Genomic DNA, 15,147 nt, shown 5'->3' on the forward strand with positions numbered 1-15,147 from the left:
CGGTGCTCGGTTTGGTTTCCGTTTCGGAGCCGGGGGCGCCGGCTGGCACAAGATAAGGGACGATTGGTTGCCTTACGAAGAGGATGTGCCGAGGATCCCGCCCCTCCTTCATGATTGTTCTTTCTCACAATGGTCCTCACCTCCTCGGTTTTCGCGCAAGCAGCATAGACCTGGAGATTGTGTTATGCTAGAGCGAAGTTTGGACGGGTCGAATGATGCTGGAGACCATTCGGCACCGGAGACCGGGACCTCAGATTGGCCGAAGCCGTCGAGACCGGGAGCTAACAAGGTGAACCAAGATTTGGGCGGCGTGATGGGCAAAAAGTGAGGTAAGAGGGTACATGGTGAGGTACCTAAGGTGAGGGGGGGGGGAAGAGGCCGACGCGTCTAGAACCCTAAACACGGCAGGTTGTTCACACTGAAATTGGCAGGCACGGCACACAAAATTGGAGGTCGGAAGAATTGCTAAGCGAGCCGGGAACGCAGAGCGATGATCTCACACCAAAACTGCCCTTTGCTGGGTGGAAAAGAAAGAAAGACAGTGCCCTTTCCCCCCCTTCTACAGGGCTCAGCGCTGTGCTCCCGGCGTGTGCAATGCCCGTGCTGAAGCCATTTCCGGGCTGCCATTGGGTGAAGGGAGCACAGCGTGCCCTTTCTGCCTGACCTAATTTGCTCTGTGCTTTCCCGTCGCTTCCCTCTCTTGCGCTGTGTGTGGTGCTGTGATTTGTCCCGCCCGGAACCCCAGTGGCCCCATCGTGCGCAGTTTCTTCACCTCAGGTCCCATCCGTAACATCACCAGAGCACCGGCACCAATTGGTCCCATACCCCCCCATTGAGCATCACCACCACCGCCAGGTCATGGTGTTCTAACCTTGTCTCTTACCCCAATCATCATCCTAGACTAGGTCGCTATTGTACACCACAATCCAGGCGACAAGATGTCGGTCGCAAGCAAGGTAAGCTGAACCTCTGTCTCTATTCTCGATGTCGTTTTGCGTTTTATTTTGGTGCGAGTTGTTTGTCGACGGAGTTGTTGTGTGTTTGTGCGTCGACCTCGTCGGCCTCGTCATTCCCCTTGTTGGCGGCCTCCTTCTCGATGTTGTTTTGCTCGACTTTTTTTTCTGGCTTCGCTCCTGCCATACATGCCCTTGGGCTCCAAAGACAATGAAAACTAACAAACGTACCTGTATAGAACCTGTTCGAGCTCCTCGGTATGCGTCTCCCGAATGAACGAACCGACAAGTCGTACCTCTGAACCAATGCCCTAACTTCCCACAACAGGCAACGATGCCGAGGATGACACTCCTCAGGCGCCCGTGAAGACGGTTGAGAAGAACTCTCTGCGCTCAACCAAGCGCGGCGTCGAGCCCGAGGCCCCTTCCCGTGCCCCCGCTGCCGGTGGTGCCCGTCGCAACAACGCCTCTGGCAACGAGGCTGGTGAGTCTGCTCCATCATCAATTTGCAGACCTCGAGAATGCAGACCCCGCTCTAGACCTTGACCCGCTGACACGACTTCTCCCGCCCATAGCCTTCCGTGACCGCGGTGCTGGTAGCGACCGCAACCGTGGCAAGACCACCGACGAGCCTGCTAGAGGCGGCCCTCGTGGCGGCTACGGTGCCCGTGCCCGTGGAGGTTCGTGATGTCCCACTGTCCCCATGCTTCGACGTCGCATGCGTGGAGAAAGGATGGAACTATTGGCGTACTAACAAATACAATCAGGCCGTGGTGGACGTTTCCCCCGTGAGCGTGATGACCGCCAGTCTAAGGGTCTCGCCAGGTAATTTGAACCGAATCACGCATAACACTCCACGTACTTACTCGTCGCAGCGGCTCCGAGAAGCAGGCTGCCCAGTCTTGGGGCGCCACCGAGGGTGAGGCTGAGCGCAAGGACGAGGTTGCCGGCGAGGCCATTGCCCAGGCTGAGGCTAAGGACGCTGAGGCCGAGGCCGCCGCTCCCCTCGAGCCCGAGGAGCCCGAGGAGAAGCAGGTCTCCTACACCGAGTACCTTGCCCAGCTTGCCGAGAAGAAGCTCGCCATCGAGGGCAACAACAAGGTCCGCGAGGCCAACGAGGGCACCAAGCTCAAGAAGGAGTGGGCTTCCGCCAAGGAGGTCTCCCGCGATGAGGATGAGAACTTCATGATCGGCACCGGTGGCAAGACCAAGCGCGAGCGTGAGCGCAAGACCAAGCAGCTCTTGGATATCGACCAGCGTTACGTCGAGCCCGAGCGCTCTTCCCGCGGCGGTGCCGGCGGCCCCCGTGGTGGCCGTGGCGGTCCCCGTGGCGGTGCCCGCGGTGGTGACCGTGGTGACCGTGGCGGTCGCGGACGCGGCGATGGTGCCCGCGGTGCCCCCCGTGGTGGTGCCCCCCGTGGCGGCCGTCCCCAGGGCGCGCAGATCAACACTAAGGACGAGTCTGCGTTCCCCAGCCTCGGCGGCAAATAAATGCCCACCATAGGTCGCCTATATTCGCCCACATATAGGTTGAGACAAATGTGCTCCGACACATATATCCGGCTCTAGTCAACGATGGAGAACGGAAGGGAAGGACCAGTTTTCGGGGAAAATTTGCAGAAAGGATTGGTTGCGTCAAGGTTTCCGAGGACTGGGCCGGCTGATTTCTGGTCGTTGCACGATAAATGAAAGGCTTTTTTCTATCTAGGTACTCATGGATGGTATCGTTCAAAAAAGTCAAAAATGGTCTCGTTTGCATTGGTTTTTTAAAGAGAGTAAAATGTCCCATCCACTATCGTGTGTTATTTGACGGCTGGTTATTGAAATGTTTCGATCATCCATTATGTTTGTGACAGTAAAAGGGTAATGCGTATCGAGGAAGCTCTTATGCCTGTCTGTCACATTCCCATGACGATATTCTTATCATCATCAGTCGGTCTGTCTTTGGTTGTAGATGCTTATCACATTGGGTAGCTTCATCCACCAACGTCGGCCTAGTAGCTCCCCGTCTGAGCTGATGGAACAGCACATGCTTGGCTGAAAGTAAGCCCACCTGACTTCCACGCGAGGTCATCATCTTGTCGATCACTATCTTTTGGGAAAGCTCAGGGTCGTCGAATCAACTAGTGCACGCGAGAGCTCGCTTGTCTTCATACCAACGGATGTTGAAACCGGCAACGGCAGCGACAGCCTCTTACTGTGCTTACGAATGCCTTCAACTCGGGAGAGCATGTTGTAAGTTGTAGGTAGATCCTGGAGAAGACGTTCCTTATCATTCAACAGCGTGGGAAAGCTTGAGGAGAGTCAGCCAGATAAAGGAGCGGCTTTTGTAAAGGATGTAGGTGGTCCATGATACTGGATTCTGGGAGGGTTTTTGCGCGTATAGCCAATTAGGCCGCTGAGATATCGACGACGTTTAAGGCTTTTGTTTTTTTTGCTTTTTTTTTCCTTTTGGGGAGATGGCCAAGGGATATGAGGAGCAGCTACTCTATGTACAACTATCAGATAAGGCTGGACATGATGTCAAATATTTGATGAACCTATTTATAGCGCTTCCGAGGCGGGGCGAAAAGTAGGTTTCTCAGACCCTTCAGGTTGTTGGATGCCATGATGATGATGTCGGTGTTTGGGCTTCACATTCGGCGTGAAGAGTAGGGATCGTAGAACCATCCCCAAAACTCAGAAACCAGCCAGCATCAACCCATACGTATAGCCCTCCACACCTCACTGCTTTGCGGCTGTGTGTTCTAGAGTGAATACGCTGCGACCTGGGGAAAAGACAACCCAGAGCAACAAGCTACTATTCGTTACCTAGTGGTGCGGGAAATGAAGCCACGAAAATGACAACTCAGACCTGACGAAAGGATGATCCAGGGCGACATGCTACCATTCATTAGTGGTGCGGGTGACGAAGGAACAGAAATGACAACACATGAATCACGCTGTATACCAAAGAAGGAGAGCCGCAGCCTGCATTTTTGAAGACGACCAACTCGGAAATTTGGAATCTTTGAAGTTCGAACCAATGCCGGATTAATACTTCCGCGTCCTGAACATCCATCGTGCGGATATGGATATTTGAGGTTTCTGATACTAGCAGTCACGGGCAAGCTTGATGGCAGAATCTTTGGTTGACTAAGGAGTCGATGTTGTCGTGTGGTGTCCTCTCTACCGGCGAGGGGAAATGGGTGCTCCTGACAATTATGGCAAATCCGTTCCTGAACTTGCACTGAAACCCTGGGCCGAGGGAATCGTTTGCCTGTATTCACCAGGGCGCGAAGCAAAGCATAAAGAGATGAGTAGAAAAGGCCATAAGTTCTGTAGGTAGCCTGTGCTTATGGTCTCAAGTGCCATGCAGTCATCCCCGAGAAAGCGTGGGTATTCGATATACAGTGAAGGCAGCGTTTGGGGCCACCTACAGCTAAACTTATGAGTATCAAGTACCTCAGCGAACGGCAATATCATGCATAGCTCATTACATCTTTTGAAGCCATGAGGCATCCGCGTGACTTTGAAAACACCTTACTTATGATTATGGAAGTTACGGCAGATTTTCCTCGGGCGATCCCTAGGCTCGATCACATTCGCAAGGTCTGTGTATTGGCAAAAAGACTCAAGAGGCTACTGGAGGTGTTGATTTCGGGACTTCATGACGCAAATTATTGATGTGCTCCTCGTGATCCAATGTCGACCCGTAAGATTGGTAGCAACGACACGCATTGGCTGGGGAGCAAATCTGAGCTACTATTTCCTTGAAGGTTGGAGACGAGATACGCAATACTGCGGTGTATCTGAACCAGCCCATTCTTCAAACTTCCATTATCTCTGTTTTGTATTCCTCAAATATAGAGTATGAGAGAAAAGAAGATGCTACCAAGTACGCGATCTACAACGCGACGTGGCGAAGACCTTGTAACAGAATAGAGCTCTTAATACAAGCTGATAAATGGTACTGATACGACAAAGAGACGTGCCATTCAACACACAATCCCGAGAAAGAACATCGAGATCTAAAACAACAGTCCCTCGTCAAAGTCATGGAGAACCCACAAAGCATCATCTATTTCCTCAGACAAAGGACTTGACCTACCAACGTTCCTGTTCAACACAGAGGGGTGTGCAATGCCATGACTGTGTTACCGAACATTGAAGAATGCATTTGTCCTCAACGTCTTTGATGGGCTTGTTGTAGAAGACAATTCCTGGCCCATGCGAGCATTGATGAATATATAGAAATACTTGAGAACCCCCAGCCTAGACACTGTAAAAACAACTGGACTTGTCTATCATCCTCAACATATACTGGGCTCACTGACCTCTGACGGATACACTCACTTACACAGGCTCCGCTGATACCACGGTATCAAACCCCTTCGAAATGAACGCGCCTCCTTACATCCATAACTGCGACGATTCCAAAGGTCCCTGGACCGTCAGCAAGCGATGCTCACTCTGCATCCCAGCCCGCCATGACGCAGGCAAAAAGCCCGGCAAGTCCGCCGCCATCAACCACCGCCTCCGCCGCGCCACTAACAAGCTCAAACGCCGCACGCCACCCCCATCACATTCCGTCTGCTCCGAGTGCGGCGACGAGGGCCGCACGACAGTGATACTCACCGAACCAGACTGGAGCCCAGAGCCAGAGCCAGAGTCAGAATCATCGTTGTCCGGTTCTGCTGCTACTACTACCAGCCAACGACCAACTGACAGCATAGGTCCCATGAACGAAACCCCAGCCGACTTCGTGTACAGGCCGCTGATTCCGGGAGATCACGAGTACCGCCACGAGAAACCCGCCGGAGTGGACGAGTGGTTCTGGAGCAGCGGCTCCGGGGAGCGCTACAACACCCGGTTCCCTCCCCCCTCGCTCGCAAAGAGACTGATCTACAGTTTCTGTTGCTTCTGCGTCGTCAGCATGGTGGCGCCAAAGCCCCCGAAGCTAACGGAATCAGAGCGTCGTAAGAAGGAAGAGGAGGGTTGGAACAGACTCCAGCGGGGCAAACGCCGTTCTCGCCCGTGGATCCGGATGAGCGATTGGAAGGCTATCAAGGCCGCCGAATTGGAGGAACGGCAGCGTGCAAAAGATGAGGCCGGCGAAGCCGCTGGTCTCGGAACTATCGTAGAGGGGACAGTGACTGGGGACGAATGCGAATTAGTCAGATCAGGAGTCTTTGATTCGAACAGGCGTACTGCACAGCGGAACATCAGGATTCATACAAACGGAAGGTAACGTTGGCAATCTGCACGAAATCAGGATTAGATACACAGCTAGGCTCATGGGAGACACCAGCATAGCAAAGGTATGTTTCTTAGATAAATAGACAGTTCACAGAAATGATGATGATACATCAAGGTAATAATACGTGTATTTCGTAAGTCATACCATCACTGCTTGTCTCTGTAAAAACGAGCAGCATCAATGCCCAGACTGGTAAAGAAGAGGATGGCATTGAAGGAAGCCATCATGTAAAACGGGGCGCCATTGGACACCGCGTCGAATAAGTAGCCTCCTAGCTTGGTAAGAAGCAAAATAGCTGCTCCTCCGAACCAGGAGTACATGCCGGCGATGGAGCCCTTGAGTCGCACTCGCGACACGGCATCCACGCTAGCGTTGTGTTGCAATAGAGGCGCAGACTCTGGGGAAGTCTCCATGGTTTCTGCTGAGTCTTCGACCGTGTCGATGACCTGAGACTTGGGGATATCTGCAGTCAGAACGCCACGGCCAAGGAAGCCGAGACTGCAGACAATGGCACCGATCTGGCTGATGCCGATTAGGATCACGGTTAGGAAAATGGCAGGGCTGCCGCCTCGGCCGTCGACGTTCTTGTATTCCGGGCTCTGCAACTGTGGCAGAATAATGTAGCCAACGATACCGAAGGCAGTGGCAAGGAGAATGGGGTAGTTGACACGACCGCGTCTTCTGTTGAAATATCCGAACGCAGGCGCAGCAAAGAGACCAAACAGCTGAGCTACGCCAGTCAGGATTGACGAAAGCAGGTAGGCGGCCCGACACTCCTTCTTCAGCTCTGGCGAGGGGTCATGCGGGGAGCCCTGGCAGAAACCGTTGCTGATATAGTAGGTGTTGATGTAAAGGGGGATGAAGAGCGAAATGGCAACAGTGGATGCGCGAGCCACAAAGCCGCCCAGGTATCCCAGAGCGATCTGAGAATCCGTGAAACCGAGAGTTACGGAGTCGCGCAGGAGGCGGAAGTATGGAAGCACCTTCTGTAAAACGTCAGCAATTTCTCCAGAAACATTTACGAGGTAACGTACCGGCCGGGTTGGGTGGTCTGCCCTGTTGTCGTCAGACTCGTCTTCCGAGTCCGAGTTCGTCTTCAGACCCAATAGAGTACTCCAGCCCTTGCCTTCCTCGCCCTTGAGGTTTCTCAACCCAAAGAAAACGAAGACCGAGATCACAAACGCCACAATTCCCACCACATAGAAGCTGTCGGCGACAGCCGTAGCAGGTGTGATGCCGTCAATCTCACCAAATCGGGCGGGAAGCGGGAGGAACAGGGAGAGCGCGACCAGCGCGCCGCATCCTGTGAATAGCCCAACGTAGCCCGCCAATGACGAAGGCCTTCCAGCCTTTGCCTCCTCTCTCTCACTCGCTGTCGCAGTTTGTCCGTCTCCGCCGAAACCATGGAAACGCGCCGGGGTGATAGTCATGTCGGATTCGAGGGACATGGCCACACTGTTGCGAGGATTATGCGTCGGTTTGTTCGCAGCGTCAGCGGAGCTGTCTGAATTGTCGCCATCGTCCGTCAATGAAGGCAGAATGGCCGTTACCATGGTGGCGCTGAGGGAAGCATATTAGCACATGTTGCCTGCTCTCGCTTTCTGTTTGTCACTTACGACGCTGTGGCGCCAATGGCAAAGAAGATGCGTGCCAGGAGTAGCTGCGGGTAGACATTCTTCGCCTGAACGAAAAGAAGCAATGCTGCGCCGATGACGGCATACCCGATGACAGCCACCCATCTCACACCGAGCCGATCCGAGACGAGACCCCAGACCGGACATGCGACAAGGGCAACGAGCTCGTCTACGAAGCCGAGAGTGCCGACAATGTCGCCAACGCCATCCTTGACGCCAATTAGGTCGGTAATAACGAAGGATATGCTGCTGTTGAGGAAGACGAGGAAGGAAATAGAGAAGAGAGATATGCCGAGAAGGTATGTCACTGCTTGCAGCGTAGTAGTTGCCTCGGAGAAGGGCAGATATCGGGAGAGAACGGCCATGATGGAAAAGTCGAGCGCCGTGGTATTTGGTCGGGCGATTGAGTTGATTCTCGGTTATTTGCCGCAGACCACCGTTCAGCTCCAAGCTTACATCTCGCGGTGGGCGGAGGAGATGCTAGGAACGTCGGGCGGTTTCGTTTGTTGTTGTTGATCACAAGGGAGAAACGTGAATTAAGGTAAGAAGTGGGTGGGTAGCTGCGCACCTGCTGGTAGTGAGTGCCGGTGCGGGACGTCGGGTGAGCATCATACACCTGAATTGACCTGAGCTCCCTGCTCTAAACTCCGGTCGAGCCGCCTTACATAAGCCCCTTAATGACAGTCCAGAACGACGACCTTGCAATGACCGCCTCATTATGACCGGTACACACCCGTCCGGACACCCGCTGCAGTGCGGACTCCGTGGCCGCCGACGTCGACAATTCTGGTCAGTAAAGTGCATGTTACGTTGAGGTTTACGAAGCTCCCTCAGCTCCAGAATTTGAGAGTGTTTGGCAATCGCCTCGGATTTACGGATACTTCGATACGTTTTCTCACAATACCTCAAAAAGTTCAACTCCGGAAAGTAGTCTTTCGTTTTGACACCAAACGCCATTGGCTGCTAGACGTTCCTTACGACTTTTGCCTCCATAAATGCCAGTTCCCGAGTGCCATTGTTCATTCCCCGACTCCGTTGCTTTCTCGTGATCGCATCCTCCGTTAAGATATTCTGCCGTTGTCCTTCCAATCTACCATGACCAGAGCACCTTGTGGTGCAGCACGCGAGCCCCCAGTCGTTCGAATTCGAACGGAGTGACCCAAGAGTCGTTGGCCGGAAGTTTGGCGAAAACGCTAGCTCCCTTCCAGGTCACAACCTGCTCGTCCATATCCCTGGCACTTCGACTGACCAAAATGCGATCGAAGAGATCAGGTCGCCGTGCCTTGAGCTTCTCCTCTAGCACAACTGTGAATTGGGGCGTCTTCGAACCACCTCCAATGACCATGATACTGCCCAGGTAATCACGCAGCTTCTTGTCGTCACCCTTGGCTGCGTTGTAAATGCTGGTCAGAATAGCAAGATCCAACGGTGCAGTGGGCAGAACGCCGTCGCGTTCAACTGCTATGGCCTTGGCGCTGCGCGCAGAGGCGTCAACGAACATGCCCGGGGGCGGCTGTGGAACAGCTGTGCCGTTCGGGCCCGGCGTACCGCCATTCCTCACAGGGGGGGCGGGGCTTCCTCCGTTAACGCCCTCCTTGCTTCCGCCGAAAACGAAAGGAGCTGGCACAGGCGTGCTGACACCCTCCGGCGCTGGCGATGGAGCATTGGACCCAGATGGAGTGCCGTTGATGCCGTTCTCGCCCCGCTTCAAGAAGTCAAACGGCTGTAGTCTTTCCTTGACCGGTGTCGATACATCGTTCTGCGATTGGGTAAAGCCATTGGTAGGCGCAGAATTTAATGATGGCTTGACGAGAGCCAAGATTCCAAACTGGGCTGCTGATGTCGGATCGTCGGGGATATCCACGTCGTATGCATTGTATGATCGGTCAAGCAACTTCCTCCGGCCTCTTATCTTGGTGCTATTGTCGAAGATGGCCGGATCATAGAAGCCCATGGGAGCCAGAATGACCTCGTCATACGTCTTGAATTGGTACTTGTGGGTCGGTTGGTTTGGAGCTCGCAGATGGAACTGATATAACTGGACAGAGATGTCCGCTTGCGCCATCGTGCAGTGCTTCATCTTGAGCTCCTCAGCCAGGAGAAAGTCATGACGCCTCCTAAGATTGATGTCTTGATAGGGGAAGTTGTCGTAGAGGAGCATCTTGACAAAAGTCTCCGTCACATCGTAACCGCCGTACTTCAAGTTGATGCGAGAGTCTTCAACGCAAAGGCCATCTTCAACGCAGGTGATCGATGTCTTTTGCGCTCCCACATCAACGACGCAGGCCTGAGTGTAGCCTGCACCGAACGTAGCAGCCATGCCTTCCTGAATGAAACATACCCGGTTGAACTCGAACCATGTCATGCAAGACCGAAGCACCTGCTCCACGTACTTCTTGTCGTAGAGATCTGGGATGACGAAGACGCAGCTGTACTGTCTCCAGGTGCTGTTCTTGGTCAGGCCAAGCTCCTGCCTGATTGCCTTGTCGAGGAGGGTTTCTAGATCGTCAAACATGTGTTCAGCGTTCAGGTACTCATCCTCGTTCATGTATCCATGCTGAATGGGCCACCAGAGCTTGAATTTAGGTTGAGAATCGTCTGGCACTCTTTGCGCTTGATGCCCGATGAAACAAGACGCGGATGATTTGGGGTCGTCGAGATTGTTGACATCGGTCCAGTCGATTTGTAAAGGGTCGTTGTGTGTTTGAATAATTTCGGGCTCAGTCCGGCGGTTATAGTTCAAGACAAGTTCCTTGGAGTTGGGTAGAACTTTGCGCTTGTTTGCGCGCATCTCCAACTTGAGATCGCTGCACATTTTGGTGTACTTCTTTGACCACTCCTCGCCGTATTGTTGGTCTTGTGTCTTTGCTTCGAATTGGCGCCGGGGGAGCGCTTCGTGCATTTCCGCCTCGGTCTGAGGGAACTTTGTCGCAAGTGTCATGGGGATGGACTTTGGAAGTGCGTCGCTGGCGAACCCAATTCGGAGGTTTTGACTGCCAGGGTGAATGACGATAACTTTGGAAGGATCGAGGCCGGCATTGGCATCGGCAGGTGCTTCGTCAGGCTGAAGTTCGGGTATAACGAGAGGGACCTCGGCGCGCCCACTTTGCGCAAGAGCACGATCTCTGTCCTTAGCAGCTTGAACGATCCTGTCGCGGGTGGCGTCGCCTTGAAGTCGCAAAGCGAGAATCTGATCATCGCGCTTCATATAATCCCTGTTGGACGAGGAATTGTCAGCATCGCCGCAATGGAGATAACGCAAGGTAGTCTGTTTTCGAAAACATACGTGTAGTAGTTCTTCTGATTGATCGGTGTGACGTCTGGCCAGCTGGTCTGCTTCATTCCATTGTCGGTTCTCTCCAGGCCTATGGTACACGGTCAGCTTGCCGCTCTAAAGGGTGAAGGACTCCATTTCCACTTACCCTCCCGAAGGAGAACCCTCTCGCTGACTTTGCCTACCATGCTGTCGGCTTACTGCTCGGAATTGGAGCCAGAGAGCGAGCTGGCGTTGGTGTTATGGGTTTCCGAGCGGAAAGGCAGTGAGAATCGCCAGCCTCAAGGTTCGGATAGCTCTCAGCCTCCTACATGCAGCCAACCATCGCGACTGGCAGCCTGCTGGCCCGTGCAGAAAGGTGTGGCTGGTGTCATTGTCTCTAGTGGAGGAACTTGGAGGCCCGTGGCTCAGCACGTAGGGGCGGGAGTATAATAATCCGAGCCAATTCTATTATGTAATAATCTCAATATCGCTAGGTCCTGCCTTCTCCGCGCAGTGTATGCCCAAAGGAACACCGTCGACACGTCGCATGTCACGTCTCGACTCTACCCTACGACATAAACACTTTTCTTGGCGCGGCACAAAGTGTGTCTGGTGGAAGCTGCTCTGTTGACCACATTGGAACGATGTCCACCAGGCGATCCTTGTGGGATCGTTGCATTGAGCGCACAGTTGGGCACAGTTAAGGTCAAGTCAGGTCCTCAACGATACGATTCCTTTCTCTCGTCCAAAGAAGCTTAGATTCACGACTCAGGGCGGTCCAAGCACCACGCGGTGGCAGACCATTTTGCGGCTCCAGAAGCAGCAAACCATTGGTCATGAGCTGGGTTGCTCGGACTCGGCCTTGGATGTTTGGTTGCTTGATGCTTTGCAGCTCAACTGTTGCTTGTTTTGCATGAGCGATCACTGAGTGGATGAACTTGACACGACTTCCGCCGAATCAAGATTTCAAACAACACGATTCGATACCAGCATCTCCTGGAAGCCTTGGCGAGAGCCATTCAACTTACCATTGAAGGTTTTCGCGTTGCAACTGCATTCCTTTGCCAGGATGTGAATTTTGGTAAGCGATGCTGCGTCAGGTTCTGCGACTTTCAGCAGTTTCCTCTATCGACTTTAGTGTATGGCGCCTAGTGGGCTATTGTTCACTTTCCTCTTTGTTCACATGGGTACGATGATGACTTTGTCTCCTCTCAAAGCGACGCGCCCTTCCTCTTTCCAAGGCAGCAATGAGTTCAAGGTACCTTAAGCCGTTGGTACCTGACGTGCTCACCTTCCAGGTCCAGGCATTTGACTACCAAAGTGGTAGGCACCTCACCTTGAGTCACCTGACATCGCCCCAACCATCAAGCAATGACGTCGTCACGTAAGGTTTCGCCTGCCAGATGGGAAACCACACATTGTGCCACGTTTGCTTCATGACTCCGAGCCGACTTCAGACACATCTCACTGAGAACGCTCGCGATCTCGCCCATCTCAACTAAAACCCTCCAACAGCCTAGACATTTCCACTGTTCGCAGGCGCCCAAACCCCACGGCTTAGTCCCCCCTCTCATACCTAGGCCAAGAGCATCATCATCAACCATGCCTGCCATTCCCATCTTCAAGGACACTCCGATCAACGCCTCCAAGGCATCGGGAGCCACTCCGCAAACCGAGGAACCACAAGCCAAGGACCATTCCAATAACGTCGCCGAATTATCGCAAAGTCAAGTCGGCGCACCCGCACCATCATCCACCGGCCAGCAGCCATACCCGCCGGCACAGCCTGGTGCCGCCCCGTCTCTCCCTGTCCAGACAGCTTCCGCACAAGCATATCCTGCTCCGCGCCCAACTCCCACTCAGAAGACGAATGATGTCAGTCCTCCGCCGCCCCAACCAGGTGCTGCCCCCGTGCCGGTAGCGGGTACGTCGACTCTGCCTCCTCCGCCGAAGGCAGGCCAGACCTACCAGCCTCCAGCCCCAACACCCGCCACTACGGCCACCGTTTCTTACCCTCCACAAATGGGTATCCCTCCTCCAACCATGTCACACGCGGCGTTGCGAGGATCTTCCACGTCTACTACTAATGGACCTCAGATGACTGGGCCGCGACCTGTCCCACTGGGAGGCGATCCTCCACTCAGCCTTGAACACCCTCCAGGATATCAGCAAGACGTTAGTGCGTCTGAATTCAGTAGCCATCAAAGAGCTGCTCACCATGCTGCGGTAGCATCATCGGCAGAGAAAGGCTATCAAAGTCAGCCGGAAGAAGGAGTATGGGACACTGCGAAGAAATGGGCACAAGCTGCTGGTGGCAGTTTGGCTGCGGCCGAGCAAGAAGTCTGGCGAAGAATCAACAAAGACTAGCACAGTCAGTCATGAGTTTTCCGTGTCACCGTATCAATCAACTTCACACTATCAAATACCAAGCCCATCACTTTGAGCTCTAGCTTTGAATAGACACCTTTGTGAATATAATGAGGATCGATTCGAAGCCTTGCCATCGGCGTTCTGCGCCATCTTGGCCGGGTACAGCTGGCGATATGTTGTCAGTCTCCAACGGTAGGCATCAGGCGCCTAGCTCTTTAGGCCCCTCACCCTTACTCACCTATTTCCCAGGTTGATCCATCCTAACACCTCGCACCAGTCGACTAACTAGCGCAGGGTTTTTTCGGCTTCGCGATTCCATCATTGTCTCCCTGATCACTTTTCGCGGTCCTGCCATAGTTGCAATTACTTTCTTTTGGAGTAATCGAGATTTGCCCGGGTCACAATGTGGCAGCAGCGCGCCCAAGACCGAAGGCCAACACGGTCTATGTCACTTCCAACCTTCTATTTCCGTCGTTGCCATTGTTGGTGCTAAACTTACACTAACGTTGGCCGGAACTCCTACCTTGTCCAGCCAGTCATTTCCTAGCCGTCCCGTCAGAGAGCTGGAATCATTCTGGCTATGGTAAACATCAAACACATCGATAAGACTGATAAAACGCCGACTAACATAGCGTACTGGAAAGAGTTCATCGCTACCCTGTTCGCCGCCCCTTTTCCCCTTGCGGCTGCAGATGTGATCTTGTCAGCCTCCCCCAATGATCCGCCTGATGTCTGGTACCCAGTATCGAGTCCAGTCGACAAGCAACCGATGGCGGGGTAAAGTCGCGTCATCATTGGTCTATGATCTCCATAAGAGCCGAGCTATAGACAGCGGCCACGGCTGGAGAGTTGGCGTAATTTCCCAAAACGTCCGAGGTTGTTATGCAAGCAAGACAGCCACTCCTTGTCGGCGGCCAGCCCGGAGGATCCACAGAACAACTCATCGAAGGCTCGGTAGAAGCTGACGGCGGATACTGGGGGCTCTTGGAGGCCACCGGCGCGAGACGTTGCATCTTCGCACAGACAAAATCATCAAAGACGGCCTCGTATGTGGTTGCTCTCAGATTCGCACGTCTGATCTAACGGGAGCGTCGTTTGTCCAGATGCTGCTCTACGGCGTACGACGGTCGAGATGGATACCCGCGACCGTTGCCCGACTGAGGAAGACAACGCTAAGTTTCACTAACGCTGTACAACACACAGAGCCTTACGACAGAGTTTTTGACGGACAAGCGATGTGCGTCGTTAGCGCCACGTCAATATTTACGGCGGGCAGACTGTCGCCAACGGATTCGCTCAACAAGCTTTAACAGCACACGGCCTTCTTCCTAGCGACGAATGATGGATGGCGGGTGCCACTTTACGCGTGTACAAGCTGTGCCGGATGGCGGTCCCCGGGCGTCAAGTCGCGCCCGCAATCTGGATAGCGATGGCGGGAGCTGGCGACCGTCTTAGGCGAGGGTATTATGGGTTCTATCAAGGACATCCATGGTTTTAGGAGCTATAGCGGGTGACCATTATATGGATGAACGACTCTCCACCAACAACACGAATAGAGCAGCAAAGGCCAGAGGCATTAACGTGACGCGTGTTATTGCCGCCAAGTCGCCGTAAGTTGCTGAATGATTGGTCTTTTCTTCACTGATTCTTGGTCACAGGAGCAAGAAGTTCCTTTTCCCGTTTACACTGGTGTTC

At 53.6% G+C, this 15,147-nt stretch overlaps 5 protein-coding genes across 5 annotated transcripts; 3 read left to right on the forward strand and 2 right to left on the reverse strand.

The window, feature by feature from the left end:
• Positions 1-938: 938 nt before the first annotated feature.
• CCOS01_02660 (uncharacterized protein) lies at positions 939-2,444 on the forward strand (the record flags this gene model as incomplete). Its single annotated transcript, XM_060450848.1, has 6 exons — positions 939-956; positions 1,193-1,211; positions 1,282-1,437; positions 1,529-1,633; positions 1,721-1,778; positions 1,829-2,444. 6 exons carry the CDS (start codon positions 939-941, stop codon positions 2,442-2,444), a joined length of 972 nt encoding a protein of 323 aa, XP_060319498.1.
• A 2,887-nt stretch (positions 2,445-5,331) lies between these two features.
• Positions 5,332-6,183, forward strand: CCOS01_02661 (uncharacterized protein; the record flags this gene model as incomplete). The annotated part of the gene is made up of 1 exon (XM_060450849.1): positions 5,332-6,183. One exon carries the CDS (start codon positions 5,332-5,334, stop codon positions 6,181-6,183), a length of 852 nt encoding a protein of 283 aa, XP_060319499.1.
• A 155-nt stretch (positions 6,184-6,338) lies between these two features.
• Positions 6,339-8,191, reverse strand: CCOS01_02662 (major facilitator superfamily transporter; the record flags this gene model as incomplete). Its single annotated transcript, XM_060450850.1, has 2 exons — positions 6,339-7,752; positions 7,809-8,191. The coding sequence occupies 2 exons, from the start codon at positions 8,189-8,191 to the stop codon at positions 6,339-6,341; spliced, it is 1,797 nt and encodes a 598-aa protein (XP_060319500.1).
• Positions 8,192-8,916: 725 nt separating this feature from the next.
• Positions 8,917-11,288, reverse strand: CCOS01_02663 (uncharacterized protein; the record flags this gene model as incomplete). The annotated part of the gene is made up of 3 exons (XM_060450851.1): positions 8,917-11,041; positions 11,113-11,191; positions 11,249-11,288. The coding sequence occupies 3 exons, from the start codon at positions 11,286-11,288 to the stop codon at positions 8,917-8,919; spliced, it is 2,244 nt and encodes a 747-aa protein (XP_060319501.1).
• A 1,396-nt stretch (positions 11,289-12,684) lies between these two features.
• On the forward strand, positions 12,685-13,449 carry CCOS01_02664 (uncharacterized protein; the record flags this gene model as incomplete). The annotated part of the gene is made up of 1 exon (XM_060450852.1): positions 12,685-13,449. One exon carries the CDS (start codon positions 12,685-12,687, stop codon positions 13,447-13,449), a length of 765 nt encoding a protein of 254 aa, XP_060319502.1.
• Positions 13,450-15,147: the final 1,698 nt, after the last annotated feature.

This window comes from Colletotrichum costaricense (assembly GCF_030867565.1).
Source record: "Colletotrichum costaricense strain IMI 309622 chromosome Unknown Scaffold_2.1, whole genome shotgun sequence".
Taxonomy (NCBI): Eukaryota; Fungi; Ascomycota; class Sordariomycetes; order Glomerellales; family Glomerellaceae; genus Colletotrichum; species Colletotrichum costaricense.